The 16,301-nt window shown below is 43.9% G+C and overlaps 1 protein-coding gene across 1 annotated transcript in view; it reads left to right on the forward strand.

The window, feature by feature from the left end:
• Positions 1-2,933: 2,933 nt before the first annotated feature.
• snapc3 (small nuclear RNA activating complex, polypeptide 3) overlaps positions 2,934-16,301 on the forward strand; it is a 50,747-nt gene continuing 37,379 nt past the window's right edge. The window contains exons 1-2 of the mRNA XM_039758200.1: positions 2,934-3,227; positions 9,099-9,188. Of these exons, the coding sequence (XP_039614134.1) occupies positions 2,968-3,227; positions 9,099-9,188 (350 nt within the window). The 5' untranslated portion in view covers positions 2,934-2,967. The remainder of the gene's footprint in view (positions 3,228-9,098; positions 9,189-16,301) is intronic.

Consider the following 16,301-nt stretch of genomic DNA (forward strand, 5'->3'; position numbering starts at 1 on the left):
TGGGCAATGCCCTGTAGGCCGCAGACTCTGGTCTGATCATGGGCCGGCCGTTTCATGAAATAAATTTTATGTACTGGTTACTGTTTGACATTAAAATTCATTTTCTAAACTACTAAACATTATCTGTCCGGTACTGTGATTTATATAATATACCGTATTACGTCATCAAGTTGTTTTAGTTGTCAGTACACAATGTTGCAGCAGAAAATTTGGCCAGAACTGCCTTTTGACGATTTCTGTTTCGATACCGCTACATTTCAGTTAGAATATATATTATTGCAATTTATCTCATATCTAGTATTTAAATTCTTCGGTACTAATAATTAGTTTAGATTATGTTTTATGCATTTTATTGTTCTCTGGTCATTGGCGTGAGTGATAATTAGTGGTTTTCAGCTGCGATTCTTAGTATGATGAAATAAAGTTAGAAAGCACAGGATAGGAATTTTTCCTATTAGGACAGAACATTTCTAGTTTATTGTTAAGTTAATGGAACATTTCAATCATGTGAGGTTTTCATTATAACGTCGGTTATCATTTATTCCATTATAAACGAGCAGCTACTAGTCTACTAGGGTGCTGGCACTTGGACTTGACATTGACATTTGATACGTACTCTAAATAACGTGTAAACCATCTTACAAATTTTTATTTTTCATTACATTTTATTTCTAGCCATGTTGTGAAATTTTAAGTTGTGTCTAACCAACAGTTTAGATAGAGTTCATATCATAGACTCATACCAAGTAGCGAGCCACGTACTCATCACAAATCTTAAGAAAATTACAGTGAATAATGGGCCAAGTGCGTCAACCTCGTCACCTCACTCGTTGATTTTTGAGACCCAGTCCGCTCCTGTCTGTAGGACAGCCTCCCGAAGGTCACTGGTTGCTCCTGCTCTCAGGATGTTGAGCGGAAGCGACCCAACCCCATGAACGCTGTTCCTCTTCACTCACTGTGTGGCCAACTCATGACTGTCAAGCCTGCCATCTATCACACCAAATAGCATTTGTTTAATGGGCTTCTAGAAAATGTTCCCCTAGAGACAATTAAAGTTGTGTCTATATGAAAACGATCCAATAAAGTCTGGTTGAAGTTGCAGACATCTAATGAGAGGTCGAGTGACCGGATGACCATCTCAATAGACGCCTCTTTCAAACCATAGACATAGAATTACTAGACGCTACATGACCAGCAGCATCGTATGTCAACGCCGCCATATTGTGAGTGGCACTGCTGTGGAGTGAAGTAATGAATGATGTGCTGCTTGGGATTGGACAAACCGCTGGACGCTCCAAAGCAGATCCCGAGGGGATTACATTTCATAGGTAAGGCTGAACAATTGTTTTGGTTATATTCGGCCATTAGAAAATCCTGTTTTATAATCTTAACTTTAGCTACGTCAGGCTAAGGTAGCAAAGCCATGCATTCATGTGCGGTGTTACCATGGTAATTGCATTGTCTTTATAATATCCTCAGACTGACAGCTGTGATTGATCGACTTTGTGGGGACAGACAGACAAGCATGTAAATCTGACACTTTGTACAATTTATGAAGCCAAACTGTTACTAGCAGTGCAGATTTTTTTTCTTTCTAAAGAAATTCAACCTAAAAAGAGTAAAGATCTGTAAAAGTGGCGCATGTGTGTTTTAGGGGGCTGAAAGAACAACCCTTCAGCTGGTCGGTTCCAGGCCATTTTCCGTCGTCTCATGTTTCTGTGTTTTGCCTCTCCAAGCACATCTGGAAACGCGGCAGCACAAGATGAGACGGCCTCCCTGTCTGCTGTTGAGATGTCCTCTACACCAGCAGCAGCAGCAGCAGAAGAAGAAGAAGAAGAAAAGCTTCCATCTCCTTTTGCAAATATCCCTGAAATTATGTGTGACCATAGCTACTTACCAACCCGCTTTGGTGGCCTCGTGGAAAATGCCCTTGTTTACATCTCAGGGTTTGACATTTGACAGATTTGGAGAAAACTGTCCTGTGACGTGTGCCATGCTAGTTTGGTAACAGACGCTGTACCGGCATCATATGATCAAAGCTACCACTCGCTCACATTAAAAAAACAAAGGAGGTCTGACGATTCCTTCTGAGGGTCCTGTCAAGTAGCTGAGCGTGTGATCCAACAGTCGACATTAGGGCAAGCTGTCAGCAGATCTTTGATCAGTCAGTTTGTTCGGGCTGAGATTGGTTCAGATGATGTGTTTTTTTCTCAAGGAGCACATCTAGGGGAAACACAGTTTGAAACTGACAACCATCATTTCATGCTCATGTCTTTAGTGGTGTCTCTCTTCCACACACTAAGGCTGAACCACATTGAATACTCTCAAATTACAGAGTAGCAACACACGGAAAAAGCTATGTAAGAGAGTTCTGTTTCATGGATTTTAGATCCTATCCTGTATATATTTAAGTAACTACATTGTGTGTGTGTGTGTGTGTGTGTGTGAGAGAGAGAGAGAGAGAGATTGAGAGAGGAATGAGTGAAATGTTTTCAGAAATTATTAAGCCAATTTGTATACAATAAAAGTGTCTATTTTTGTCATTGAGTGGATCATTTCACTGTTAAAAGAAAAAGACCAGACTGCCAGCTGCAGTCTTACTATTTTGACTTTCAGACATTGGTTAGGTTTTCATCTCAATAATTGCCATTATTAGTGTGTAAATGAATACAAATAATTACATTTAAACGATTCACCCAAATCTGTTTTATATAAACGATACTGTTTTAAACGTTATTGTTTTTTCATCAAAAAACCCGGTTTCCACGTCTACCTGTATTAGTTTAAATGGCACTTTTGCCACTCGCAATATGGCGGATGCGCTGACGTATAGTGTCGACTGGACAACACAATGAAGGCGGCGTCTACCTATATATGTCTATGTTTCAATCTGAATACCTTGGGACTTTTATTTTGACACGTCGATTATAACAGGAAGTACCTTCCCTCTCTCCGTCGCGCGCGCGCATGCAAATCGCATTGACAATTGACATGGCGCAGCTCGTCGCGGAGAGCGACTCGGGTATTCCTGCCTACGAATATCAAGATATTAATAGCACGGTGTTCCATGTGGGAACTCTGGCAAAATTATGGAAAGAAAGACTGCCTGCCGATGTTTATTCTTTTGAAGAGCCTGCCCAGGACAGCTCCGCTCAAGAAGATGCTGTGTTTGGGGCAGAAATGGCCCTCAACTCCGAAACTGTGGAAGAAATCAGTACGTTGTGCAGGTCCGTTTCGGCTTGGGTGGGCTGTTGTAGTTCTGAACGTCTCTGGTGGGCTTTTAGTAACAATTTGAGACAGGGTGCTGTGTCTGTGTAAAAAGTGAGCGACTCGGTACGGTTTTACTGTTGCAGAATATTTTCTTGGGGGGGACGGGACGGAAAAGTATTAATGAATGCATTGTACACACACTTGATAGTGTTGTAGTCAGACAAATAAAATAAAAGGCATCAACGCGTATTTTGGCTATTGCCTTTTAAACCACATCTGCCCTCTGTTTTTGTTCTACATTTTATATTTATTTGTGAAGAGCCCTAAAAAAGAGAGTAAATGTGACAGGACAAGTTAACAAAATGGATCACCCCTACTGAAGAGCTCGGAACAAAATATAAGCGACTTACACTTCTTTAGTTAGTTATCGGGGGGGAAAAATCCCCAAACGAGATTCTTTATATGCTTCTTAAACTTATTGAGGGAGTCAGGCGTTAGAATGGAGGTGGGCAGTTTGTTCTATCAGCCAGGAACTTGCACATGAAAAGAGTCAGGACTGGGATTTGATACCACGTATTGGTGGGCATCACCCAGTGCCGTTCATCAGCAGAGACCTGAGTGGCCAAGAAGTAGCATAGGACCGCGAAAAGGTCTGCACCATAAGCAGGCATCAAGGATTTGAACTTAACATGTGCCGCTACAGAGAGCCAATGTAGTAATCTGAAGAGAGGAGTGACATGTGCCCACCTCGACTGATTGAACACCAGACGTGCTGCTCCAGGGGCTTGGTGACACATTTCTGTCAGCGGAGAGTTTAAGTAGTCCAGATGTGACAAGACCAAGACCTGCACCAGGTGTCATTCTTAATCTTGTCAAATACGCTCTGATCTCCCTTTTGTGTTGTAGCTTAGAGGTACACAAGCTTGATCTGGGAAGACTGCTGTGGACTTGATCACTCCTGCTTTCAGTTGTTCTCCTTGTTTCATTAGGTCACCCCCTTCAGTTTCTATTCTATACTCGGAAGGTTTTTCAGTTTGTCATTCACTTTTGTAAGAAATCTAAAGTGATGAAGGGTTATATATTTTTGTTTTTGTAAGTTAACCTTCTCAAATCTACTCTGTTCAATCATGTGTTCTGGGATGGAGGTAGTCCGGGCAGCATCACACACAAGGCAGTAACCAGTCCCCAGATAGGGTGCCATTCTTTTGCACGTCCCACTTGTGCTGGGCCAATGTGGAGTTGCCGCTTGACCTAAAATGTGGCATGTGGGAGGAAACCCACACAGACATGGGGATGACATGCAGACTTCACATTGAAGGTGACGAGGCTTGTGATTCCATACTTAATCAATTAAATAGTGGACACATATTGTTGATTTCCTTTTACCTGTAATCAGTTCTACCTTATCCTCTGTATGCTTTAACAAAACTGTATTTTTATGTGTACCAGTTCTCCATCCATTATCCACCGCTTATCTGAGGTCGGGTTGCGGGGGCAGCAGCCTAAGCAGGGAAGCCCAGACCTCCCTCTCCCCAGCCAGCTCCTCTGGGATGACCCTGCGGCGTTCCTAGGCCAGCCGGGAGATATAATCCCTCCATCGTGTCCTGGGTCTGCCCCGTGGCCTTCTCCCAGTGGGACATGCCTGGAAAACCCCCCCAGGGAGGCATCCAGGGGTCAGCCGACCAGATGCCCGAACCACTCCTCTCAATATGGAGGAGCAGTCACTCTATTCCGAGTCTCTCCCAGATAACTGAACTCCTCACCCTGTCTCTAAGGGAAAGTCCAGCCACCCTGCAGAGAAAACTCAATTCGGCCGCTTGTATCCGCAATCTTGCTCTTTCGGTCACTACCCAAAGCTCGTGGCCATAGGTGAGGGTAGGAACGTAGATCAACTGGTAAATCAACAGCCTCACCTTTTGGCTCAGATCTCTCTTCACCATGACGGACCGTTGCAGAGCCCGCATTACTGCGGATGCCGCACTGATCCGTCTATCAACCTCCCGCTCCATTCTAATCTTACTCATGAACAAGACCTCGAGATACTTGAACTCCTCCACTTGAGGCAGTAATGTGTCCCCAACCCGGAGAGAGCATTCCACCCTTTTCCGGCTGAGAACCATGGCCTCGGATTTAGAGGTGCTGACTGTCATCCCCGCCGCATCACACTCGGCTGCAAACCACTCCACTGAGAGCTGGAGGTCACTGCCCGATGAAGCCAACAGAACCACGTCATCCGCAAATAGCAGAGACGAGATTCTGAGGTCACCGAACTAGACCCCCTCTGCGCCTAGAAATTCTGTCCATAAAACTTATGTACCAGTTCTGTGGTTAGTAAATAGTATGTTGTATATTGTATTTTAACTGAGAAATGGTCACAACACTGCAGTCTATACTCCGTGAAGACAGCTGTAAAATGTACATTGTATGTCGGGCAGCACTGATCTTTCATAGCCCCCAAAATAAAAACACACCTGCTAAAAGCGCTTAAAATAACCTACACCTTTACAGTTTTGTTCATTGACCCTTAGTTACTCGCGCTGGTGTATTGTGTACATCTGCCATCTCTCCTCAGCTTGATTCACTACAAGTCCAGTGTTGCAAGGGTTTCCCCCCAGTGTTCCCCCAGCCGGTTTTATGAGTGGATTCACAGTCACAAGTCCCATTCAGTACACCGCGTGGGTACTTGCGTATGTATGACAACGATGAGATGTTCTTCTTGCAGTGACTTTGTCTGCAAACGACATTCAACAACTGACATGAAATGTGATACGTGTGCAAATCCTGCAGTGGATGAAAGTGTGACCGGTGACGAATGAGCACTGGAGAAGTGGATCAGACTATGTCATACTATTCAGTAATACGGTATTAAATTACATTGAAAACATGACGATTTAAAATGATTGCAACAGTTTATATTACAACCTCACAGCGTGCATATAAATAGCCATTTTAACACTGGTGCATAAAGTACACCACACGAGATGAGAAATGGTGTGAGTGGCTAAGCGTTAATCTGCTCATTTTAATAGTTAAAAGTACATTACCATTCAAAAGTTTTACAACACCTCAGTTTTTCCAGCTTTTCTTCAAATTTAATCAGTTGAAATGCAATGAATGATCTAAAATGATGAAAAGGCAGGCAGTAAAATGTAAAATTTTTGACTGGCAGTGTACTTTAACTATTAAAATGAGTAGATTAACGCTTAGCCACTCACACCATTTCTCATCTTGTGTGGTGTACTTTATGCACCAGTGTTAAAATGGCTAATTATATGCACGCTGTGAGGCTGTAATATAAACCGGTACAGTATATTGTAATCAATAAATTCCTCTAGAGGCAGGGAGGGGGCCAGTCCTTTAAATTATATTCAAAACGCAGTCACAGGGAAGAGCAACTTCACTTCTCTGTGGCGTGGCTTTGGGCATCTGACTGCCCAGGTCTGCTTTTGTAAGGTAACATTCTCAAATCTGTTCCATCTAATCTTGGGTCACTGAGCCAACCCTGGACAAGGTGCCAGTAAACACAGAGCCATTTAGAAATTTACACTTTGCCTATAATGTGAAAGAAAGACCCACACCGATATTGAGATAATGTGCCAACTCAACATGGCCACTGAGCAGGGATTAAACCTAGAATGTGGCATCTGTGAGGCTGCAAAGCTAACCACTGCACCATCATGTTACCTGTTGTATAAATTTAAAACTTCAGGGTGCTATATATGGAGGAACAGTCTAGACAAAAATAAAGAAGTGAATCTTTATATATAATATGCTACCCTGGCTGTCCGTTTGTCTGTCCAGGATTTTAAATCACCTGTAGCTCGCAAACAGTTTGACCTGAAATTTGGTACACATACAGTATACCACGTGATGTCCACTATCCGCTGATAATTGACCTCCAAGATTATTTCTCTATTTTATTGTAGAATCAACTCTCGGCAGCGGTCAGCAGGGCGGCCGTGCGGCACATGTGTACGGGCGCCATTTTCATCCCTACCACCTTCGCCGTCACTTCCTCAACCTCTTCATATCTTAAATCATTCTTGAGGCAGATTGAAGACTTAAGTGGTAGTTTAAGTGAAAAATTAAGCAAAACATACTTAGTAATTGCAACACAGACACTGACTTAGTTTTAACGTGAAAAAAAGGAAGCAGCAAGAGCATCAGCCTGTGAGCAAACGAATGCTAAACGTACAGAGAAAGAGAATGAAAACTAGGAATGCGCAAGACAACGGTATTCGCTGCAAGTTATCGTTATAGCAGTGTGCCTTTACTGGTGTGTATATTAATGAAAGTACTGTGAAATATGACCCTAGGTAAAATAATAACATGGACGTGTGAGTGTTAATAATTAAATGTGTCACAATATATTTTTGTTGCTTACTAATTTATGTATATACTAGGGGTTTCGCCCCCTGCTCTCTTCACTCGCCAACCCCCATTTTCTGCGCTACACGCCAGCCACTTTGCGTCTCTGCCACTCGTGTTGTGAAGAGGGGCGCTTAACACAACCCAAGGTGATGTGGTCGCTCCTCTGAACCCCCCTCTTAAATGGTGATACAATGGGAAAGGGTTTTTTTTTTCTTCATCTGTGCTTGATCAACTGCTGCTGCCATGTCACGTGATCTGCTTCTCGCACAGCGCCTTTAAAAGCCTGTGCAGCAGCCGTCCTACTCCTACTGGTTAAGTCTCATCTCACGAGACGCGAGTTCTTGATATTTTTTAGTTTATAATTTAAAAAATAGAATAAGAATCTGAAAATCTAACATCACACTAAAGTTCGACAAAGTCTGAAAAGAATGACACCCAAACTTATATGTAGGTTTTAAAATAAGCCTGATTTAAAGCATGACAAAAAATGTGACATAAAAACGTCAACGTTGCAGTTTTAGGCTCAGGATTTTATTTATATAGAGGATTTTATTTCAGTGACACGGCATGCAACATGCAGTGGGCTTTGAATTGAAAACTGGCACGTTCACTCCTTAAAGTTAAGGGGGTGGGCTCTAGCAAGTACTGCTTTTTGATTGGTTAGTTGTCTGCAGACTGGATGTACAGTGCCCTTCATAATGTTTGGGACAAAGACATATTTTTCGTTGCTTTCTCCCTCTGCTCCTCAATTTAAAATGACAAATCAAAACAATTCACGTGTTATTAAAGTGCAAGTTGCAGGCATTCATCTAAAGAGATTTGCAGATATTTCGGTCACGTACCACCTTTTGTACGCGGTCCCTAAATTACAGGGCACCATAATGTTTGGGACACAGCAGTGTCAGGTCTATTAAAGCCATTGTCATATTTAGGACTTTGTGGCATATCCCTTGCATGGATTGACTGCTTGAAGTCAGAGATTCACAGACATCACCAGGTTCTGAGGGTCTTCCCTGGTGATGATGGCTGATAACGCAGCCATTTACAGCTCCTGCTTGTTTCGAAGGCCTGTCTCCTTAAGGTTTCTCTTCAGCATATGGAAGGCCTGCTCAGTTGGATTTAAATCAGGTGACTGGCCTGGCCATTCAGTCAAATTTGAAATGTGCCTGAGGGGCTGTCAGACTGGTTAGTAGTTCACAGAGTTAATGCTCCTGCGATCCTGAGCAACTTGGTTAATCTAACATGGCTATTGTTCAGTTCAGCGTATTCCTATTTGGTGCTCCTCACTGACTGCAGGCTCAGAGTACTGTTATAAGTTTATGGATAAAATCCATTTAAATACTTAATGCACACACACACAGATACAGATTGGGGGCAACAAAGCAGTTTCAAGCAGAGTGATGGGTGTAGAAAGTTGTGATAGAAATATGGAAAGAAATGATAGTTGAGTGGCTCTAGAAAATAAAATATCAGTTAAATGTAAATGTAATTTATGTTTTTATTTTCATTTCCAACAGTCTGGACACACTAAAGTGCTATTCAGAAGGGGAGTCTCCTGATGTTGAAACGATACCTGTGGATGCACTTGATAGTCTGTCATCTTTAAGGTGAGGAATGCTCTGCCGTTTTACTCTTTCCACCTGCATACACATCTGTCTGCCATGTTGTGCTTTTCTTCTCTGTCTGTGGTATATAGTGTCTTTTGTACCTGCTGTACAGCGCCTGTAACAAGTATTCACTCCCTTGGACTTTTTCACATTTTATTGTCACACAGCAGAAAAAAAAATATTAAAGTGAAAATAATCTATATATATATATATATCTGTACAGTGGTGTGAAAAACTATTTTCCCCCTTCCTGATTTCTTATTCTTTTGCATATTTGTCGCACAAAATGTTTCTGATCATCAAACACATTTAACCATTAGTCAAATATAACACAAGTAAACACAAAATGCAGTTTTTAAATGATGGTTTTTATTATTTAGGAGAAAAAATCCAAACCTACATGGCCCTGTGTGAAAAAGTAATTGCCCCTTGTTAAAAATAACCTAACTGTGGTGTATCACACCTGAGTTCAATTTCCGTAGCCACCCCCAGGCCTGATTACTGCCACACCTGTTTCAATCAAGAAATCACTTCAATAGGAGCTGCCTGACACAGAGAAGTAGACCAAAAGCACCTCAAAAGCTAGACATCATGCCAAGATCCAAAGAAATTCAGGAACAAATGAGAACAGAAGTAATTGAGATCTATCAGTCTGGTAAAGGTTATAAAGCCATTTCTAAAGCTTTGGGACTCCAGCGAACCACAGTGAGAGCCATTATCCACAAATGGCAAAAACATGGAACAGTGGTGAACCTTCCCAGGAGTGGCCGGCCGACCAAAATTACCCCAAGAGCGCAGAGACGACTCATCCGAGAGGTCACAAAGACCCCAGGACAACGTCTAAAGAACTGCAGGCCTCACTTGCCTCAATTAAGGTCAGTGTTCACGACTCCACCATAAGAAAGAGACTGGGCAAAACGGCCTGCATGGCAGATTTCCAAGACGCAAACCACTGTTAAGCAAAAAGAACATTAGGGCTCGTCTCAATTTTGCTAAGAAACATCTCAATGATTGCCAAGACTTTTGGGAAAATACCTTGTGGACTGATGAGACAAAAGTTGAACTTTTGGAAGGCAAATGTCCCGTTACATCTGGCGTAAAAGGAACACAGCATTTCAGAAAAGAACATCATACCAACAGTAAAATATGGTGGTGGTAGTGTGATGGTCTGGGGTTGTTTTGCTGCTTCAGGAACTGGAAGGCTTGCTGTGATAGATGGAACCATGAATTCTACTGTCTACCAAAAATCCTGAAGGAGAATGTCCGCCATCTGTTCGTCAACTCAAGCTGAAGCGATCTTGGGTGCTGCAACAGGACAATGACCCAAAACACACCAGCAAATCCACCTCTGAATGGCTGAAGAAAAACAAAATGAAGACTTTGGAGTGGCCTAGTCAAAGTCCTGACCTGAATCCAATTGAGATGCTATGGCATGACCTTAAAAAGGCGGTTCATGCTAGAAAACCCTCAAATAAAGCTGAATTACAACAATTCTGCAAAGATGAGTGGGCCAAAATTCCTCCAGAGCGCTGTAAAAGACTCATTGCAAGTTATCGCAAACGCTTGATTGCAGTTATTGCTGCTAAGGGTGGCCCAACCAGTTATTAGGTTCAGGGGCAATTACTTTTCACACAGGGCCATGTAGGTTTGGATTTTTTCTCCCTAAATAATAAAACCATCATTTAAAAACTGCATTTTGTGTTTACTTGTGTTATATTTGACTAATGGTTAAATGTGTTTGATGATCAGAAACATTTTGTGTGACAAACATGCAAAAGAATAAGAAATCAGGAAGGGGGCAAATAGTTTTTCACACCACTGTATATATAATTCACTAAGGGAAGACAACCATGGAAAGCACGCCGGAAGGGGCGTGGATTCACTAAGCCGCCGACAAGTGAGACACCTATGGCGCACGCAGGAAAGAGCCACACCCACCAATTCCAAGACCATTGGATACGACGACAACTCGCAGGGCCATGCCCACCAACTCGGAGGCGACGACACAGAAAAAAATGGTGTCATTTATGTTCGTCTGTCGTAGAGGCCACAGTGCAGGTCAGGTTAATGTCATGTGCAGGTCATGCACCTCCGAGCTACGTTGACTGTTCATAGAGGCATGTTTCTCGCAGAGGTGAATCGCCATATGCAGCGTGTAAAACGGTTTGCGAGGGGTATCCCATGGGATCCTTAAAACAATCCTTTACAACTGAGGATGAAGCACAATGAAGTAAGCAGTCTTTAAAAACCAACTTTTCGGTTACGCCGCATGACCGCGTGCACCATAACAAACTGTTTTACACGCTACATACAGCTATTCGCTTCCGCGACAAACATGCATCTTCTTAAATGCTCCTGCAGGAACACGGAAGACGGCATCTACCCTCGCTCTCTAGGCATTCACACTGCCTGCCCATTTGCCCGGATGCAAAAACTCACCGACCACCCAGTTAGTCCCTTTCGTCTGTGGTAAGAGTCCACATGCAAGTCTGAGCCACGCGGTGTTTATTATGCTGCAGGTTCACTATTGTGTTGTATTTTGCTGTCTTCAGAGTTCCATCTTTTCATTCACTTACTGTTGTATTCTCACACCAACCCGTTTTAGACAGTTTAGCATTCAATAAATAATTATGCATGACATTGAGCGTGTGTCTACCCAGCGCAGAGAGGCGTGGGTAAGCCGTTGAACCCCATTCGGGCTGCAAACCGTGGAATTCCCACTAAGTGCGACTCGTACGCTCCCACTGGTTACGTCCCTACCTTTTGTTCACACCCACCTCCTACCTCGCTACTACCGTGGTCGGGTGTCTTGGTGGATTATATATAGAATAGCAGCCAAAACCGCACAGAGCAATGAAAAGTCTACGTCACTCACAGGTACATCTGGACTGTGTAAAGACGACGACTCAAGTGACAAGTTGGAGGTGGGCACATGAGTGGGCAGTGCATACTGAACGAGAAATCAGCAGACTAGCATGACGGATGGAGCTGAATGGACGTCATTCTCCTTTCCTCCCGTTCCACACTCCGCGCCGTGCACCCCCATCCCTCCGTCTGGCAGGAGAAGGCGCGAGGACGGTGCGCCAGTTTTCAGTCACGGACGATTGTGTGTTGGTTCGTTCCGTGCATTGTTACAATGTTGCTTTTCTTGCTGATTTATTACCTTACTGATTTTTCAAATGTTAATTTTCTCCCTCTGCTTAAAAATCATTAAAAAACCGGCCTGATTATGTGGCGTATGGTACGCCGCGGGTTGGCTAGAGCAAGACACCCATGGAAAGCACGCCGGAAGGGGCGTGGATTCACTAAGCCGCCGGCAAGTGAGACACCCATGGCGCACGCAGGAAGGAGCAACGCCCACCAACTCGAAGACCATTGGATACGACGACAACTCACAGAGCCACGCCCACCAACTCGAACACGACGACACAGAAAGAACGGCGTCATTTATATTCGTCTGACGTAGAGGCCACATGCAGCTCTGACCCACGTTGACTGTTCATAGAGGCATGTTTCTCGCGGAGGTGAATCACCATCTGCAGAGTGTAAAACGGTTTGCGAGGGGTATCCCATGGGACCCTTAAAACATTCCTTTACAACTGAGGTTAAAACAATGAAATAAGCAGTCTAAAAATACTGTAGGGTGCAATCAGCTGTAACACACCCCCTTCTGGGTAAGGTGAGGGGGATCTTGCGGTCTTGTATGCATGTTATCATTCAGTTGACACTCGGAACGACCACCAGAGGGCCAACTGGAGGTGACTGCCAGCATTTTTTATGTTTGAGTGCCACCACCACGCCCCTGTTGCTTTTGAAATTAAATAGAGATCTACGCGTGCAAGTGTGAGTGTCTGTCCGGCACAGGGCATTGAGTCCGGGTGAGGGCTCCAGCTCCGAGGATACGCAAGTGAGGCCAGTACACCGGCAAAAGGAAACCTCCTAAGAAAGACTGTCGTTTAGCTGCTACTGCACAAATGATGCAAACACGTCGGCAACACAAACCCTCATAGCAGAGAGATGCCCAGAGTTGTTCTGACGATTTCAATACTTTCTAGGATCGGCTTACACAGTTAGTATATACCAGGCGACTGCCAGCATTCTTTGTTTGAGCCACCACTGCGCCCCTGTTGCTTTTCAAACTAAATAGAGTTGGCCGGTTCCGAGTGTCACCTGGATGATAATTTACAGTACATACAATACCGCAAGACAAGCACATTAGTGAGTCTTTATCCATCCATCCGTTATCCACTCCGCTATATCTTAACTACATTGTCACGGGGGTCTGCTGAAGCCAATCCCAGCCAACACAGGGCGCAAGGCAGGAAACAAACCCCAGGCAGGGTGCCAGCCCACTGCAGAAAACCCATGTGGACACTGGGAAAACATGCAAACTGCATGCAGTGAGGACCCGGGAAGTGAACCCAGGTTTATTGTTTGTTAATTTATTTTTAAAGTTGTGTTTTTTTAAATTATGTTTTTCTCTAAGCAATTAAAAAAAAACCTTTATTTTCCTCCTGGGTAACGCTGGGTATTTTAACTAGTGTGTGTATATATATATATATATATATATATATATATATATATATATATATATATATATATATATATATATATATATATATATATATAAATATAAATAAATGTAAAATCCACCGTCTGTCCGCCTTTTACAGGAGAACTACTTAATGGATTTAGATAATTTATTTATTTTTTTTTATATAATTTGCTTCGATATACCAGTTGATTTTGCGACTTCTGTCATTGTACTAAGTATCAGAGTTCACTTTCAGGAGCAATTTATTCGTGTTAATTTGAGAGACAGAGGCTGAGGGGAGGGAGAACCGTGACGTCAGGTGTGGGGAGCCAGGCCAGCTTCCATTCGAATCGCTCTACCTCTGGCCACGTTTTGAAGCGTATCTTGCCTCCACTTTGCTAGCGATACCTGTTTGTTTATTGACTTTTAAAGTTTGTCCTGTTTCACCTCTTTAGCCGCGGGGGACAGCTAGTCTGTGATATAACACACACAAATTATCCTGAGCATCTGGACAGAGAGGAAGAATGAAAGGGGGGGCAGAATGTCAGGTTAAGTTAAACGTCTTCCTGCACAGATGAGGTTTAAGTTGTTTTTCAAAAGGATGAAGCGAGTCGGCTGATGTCACTTATTTCGGGAGGTCATTCCAAAGTCTGGGCGCTATACAGCTGAAGGCTCTGTCACCCACAGAGTGCAGGTTAGTGTGGGGCACAACAGGATGGCCAGAATCAGAGGACCTCAGTGGGTGAACGGGAGCAGAGCGATGGAGAGGGTCACTGATGTAGTCCGGTGCAAGGCCATTTAAAGCTTTATAGGATGTTAATAAAATTTTATATTCAGCTCAGGGAGCCCATCAAGGGGATGCAGGATGGCCGTGATGTGCTTGTTGTTGCTGGTCCATGTCAGGACTCCTGCAGCAGAGTTTTGAATCAGCTGGAGCTGTGATATAAGATTAGAAAGGGTCACCTGCCAGTAGGGAGTTGCAATAATCGATGCGGGATGTGATAAAAGCAGGGACATGTTTCTCAGAATTAGGAAAGGAGAGGATTGAGTGAACACGGGACATGTGACAGAGGTGGAAGGAAGAAAGATGCTTAATGTGGTTTATGTGGGCGGAATAAGAAAGAGGAGGAATCACGCTAAGATTCCTGGCATCAGAAAAAGGTCTGACAAGATCTCCAGAAGGTGGGAGCGGAGGATGCCATCATCTACATGCTACACCCATCCCTCTCCCACTTGGACAGAGGCAGTGGTGCAGTAAGAGTTATGTTTCTGGACTTCTCTAGTACGTTCAACACCATCCAACCTCTGCTCCTTAGGGACGAGCTGACAGAGATGGAAGTAGATTCACACCTGGTGGCATGGATTGTGGACTATCTTTACAGACAGACCTCAGAATGTGCGTCTCAGGAACTGCAGGTCTGACATTGTGGTCAGCAACACAGGAGCGCACAGGGGACTGGACTTTCTCCGGTCCTGTTCAGCCAACATACATCGGACTTCCAATACAACTTGGAGTCCTGTCACGTGCAAAAGTTTGCTGACGACGCTGCTATGGTGGGCTGTATCAGGAGTGGGCAGGAGGAGGAGTATAGGAACCTAATCAAGGACTTTGTTAAATGGTGCGACTCAAACCACCTACACCTGAACACCAGCAAAACCAAGGAGCTGGTGGTGGATTTTAGGAGGACCAGGCCCCTCATGGACCCCGTGATCATCAGAGGTGACTGTGCAGAGGGTGCAGACCTATAAATACCTGGGAGTGCAGCTGGATGATAAACTGGACTGGACTGCCAATAATGATGCTCTGTGCAAGAGAGGACAGAGCCGACTATACTTCCTTAGAAGGTTGGTGTCCTTCAACATCTGCAATAAGATGCTGCAGATGTTCTACCAGACGGTTGTGGCGAGCGCCCTCTTCTACACGATGGTGTGCTGGGGAGGCACCATAAAGAAGAGGGACGCCTCACGCCTGGACAAACTGGTGAGGAAGGCAGGCTCTATTGTAGGCACGGAGCTGGACAGTTTTGACATCTGTGGCAGAGCGACGGGCACTGAGCAGACTCCTGTCAATCATGGAGAATCCACTGCATCCACTGAACAGGATCATCTCAAGGCAGAGGAGCAGCTTCAGGGACAGACTGCTGTCACCGTCCTGCTCCACTGACAGACTGAGGAGACCCCACACTATGCGACTCTTCAATTCCACCCGGGGGGGTAAACGTTAACATTATACAAAGTTATTGTCTGTTATACCTGCATTGTTATCTATCTATCCATCCATCCATCCATCCTGAAAAGGAGCTCATTGCTTTATTGCCAATTCGCAGGAGCTATTTAATTTAAATTTTTTTGCTCCATCCAGGTTTTAATTTCACTGAGGTAAGCTGTGAGCTGAGAAAGCCCCGCTGAAGTTTCTCTGTTAACATTGAAATAGAGTTGAGTATCATCTTTGTCTCGTTAGACATAAGAATCTTTTTCCTGGTGGTCTCAAGAGTCCTTCAAACTGTCATGTTCATTGTACCCAAGAGATGCTTCCGTCCAGCAAATCTACCATAAACATCTAATTGACGGGAGTCCTG

Source organism: Polypterus senegalus, chromosome 7 (assembly GCF_016835505.1).
Source record: "Polypterus senegalus isolate Bchr_013 chromosome 7, ASM1683550v1, whole genome shotgun sequence".
NCBI lineage: Eukaryota > Metazoa > Chordata > Cladistia > Polypteriformes > Polypteridae > Polypterus > Polypterus senegalus.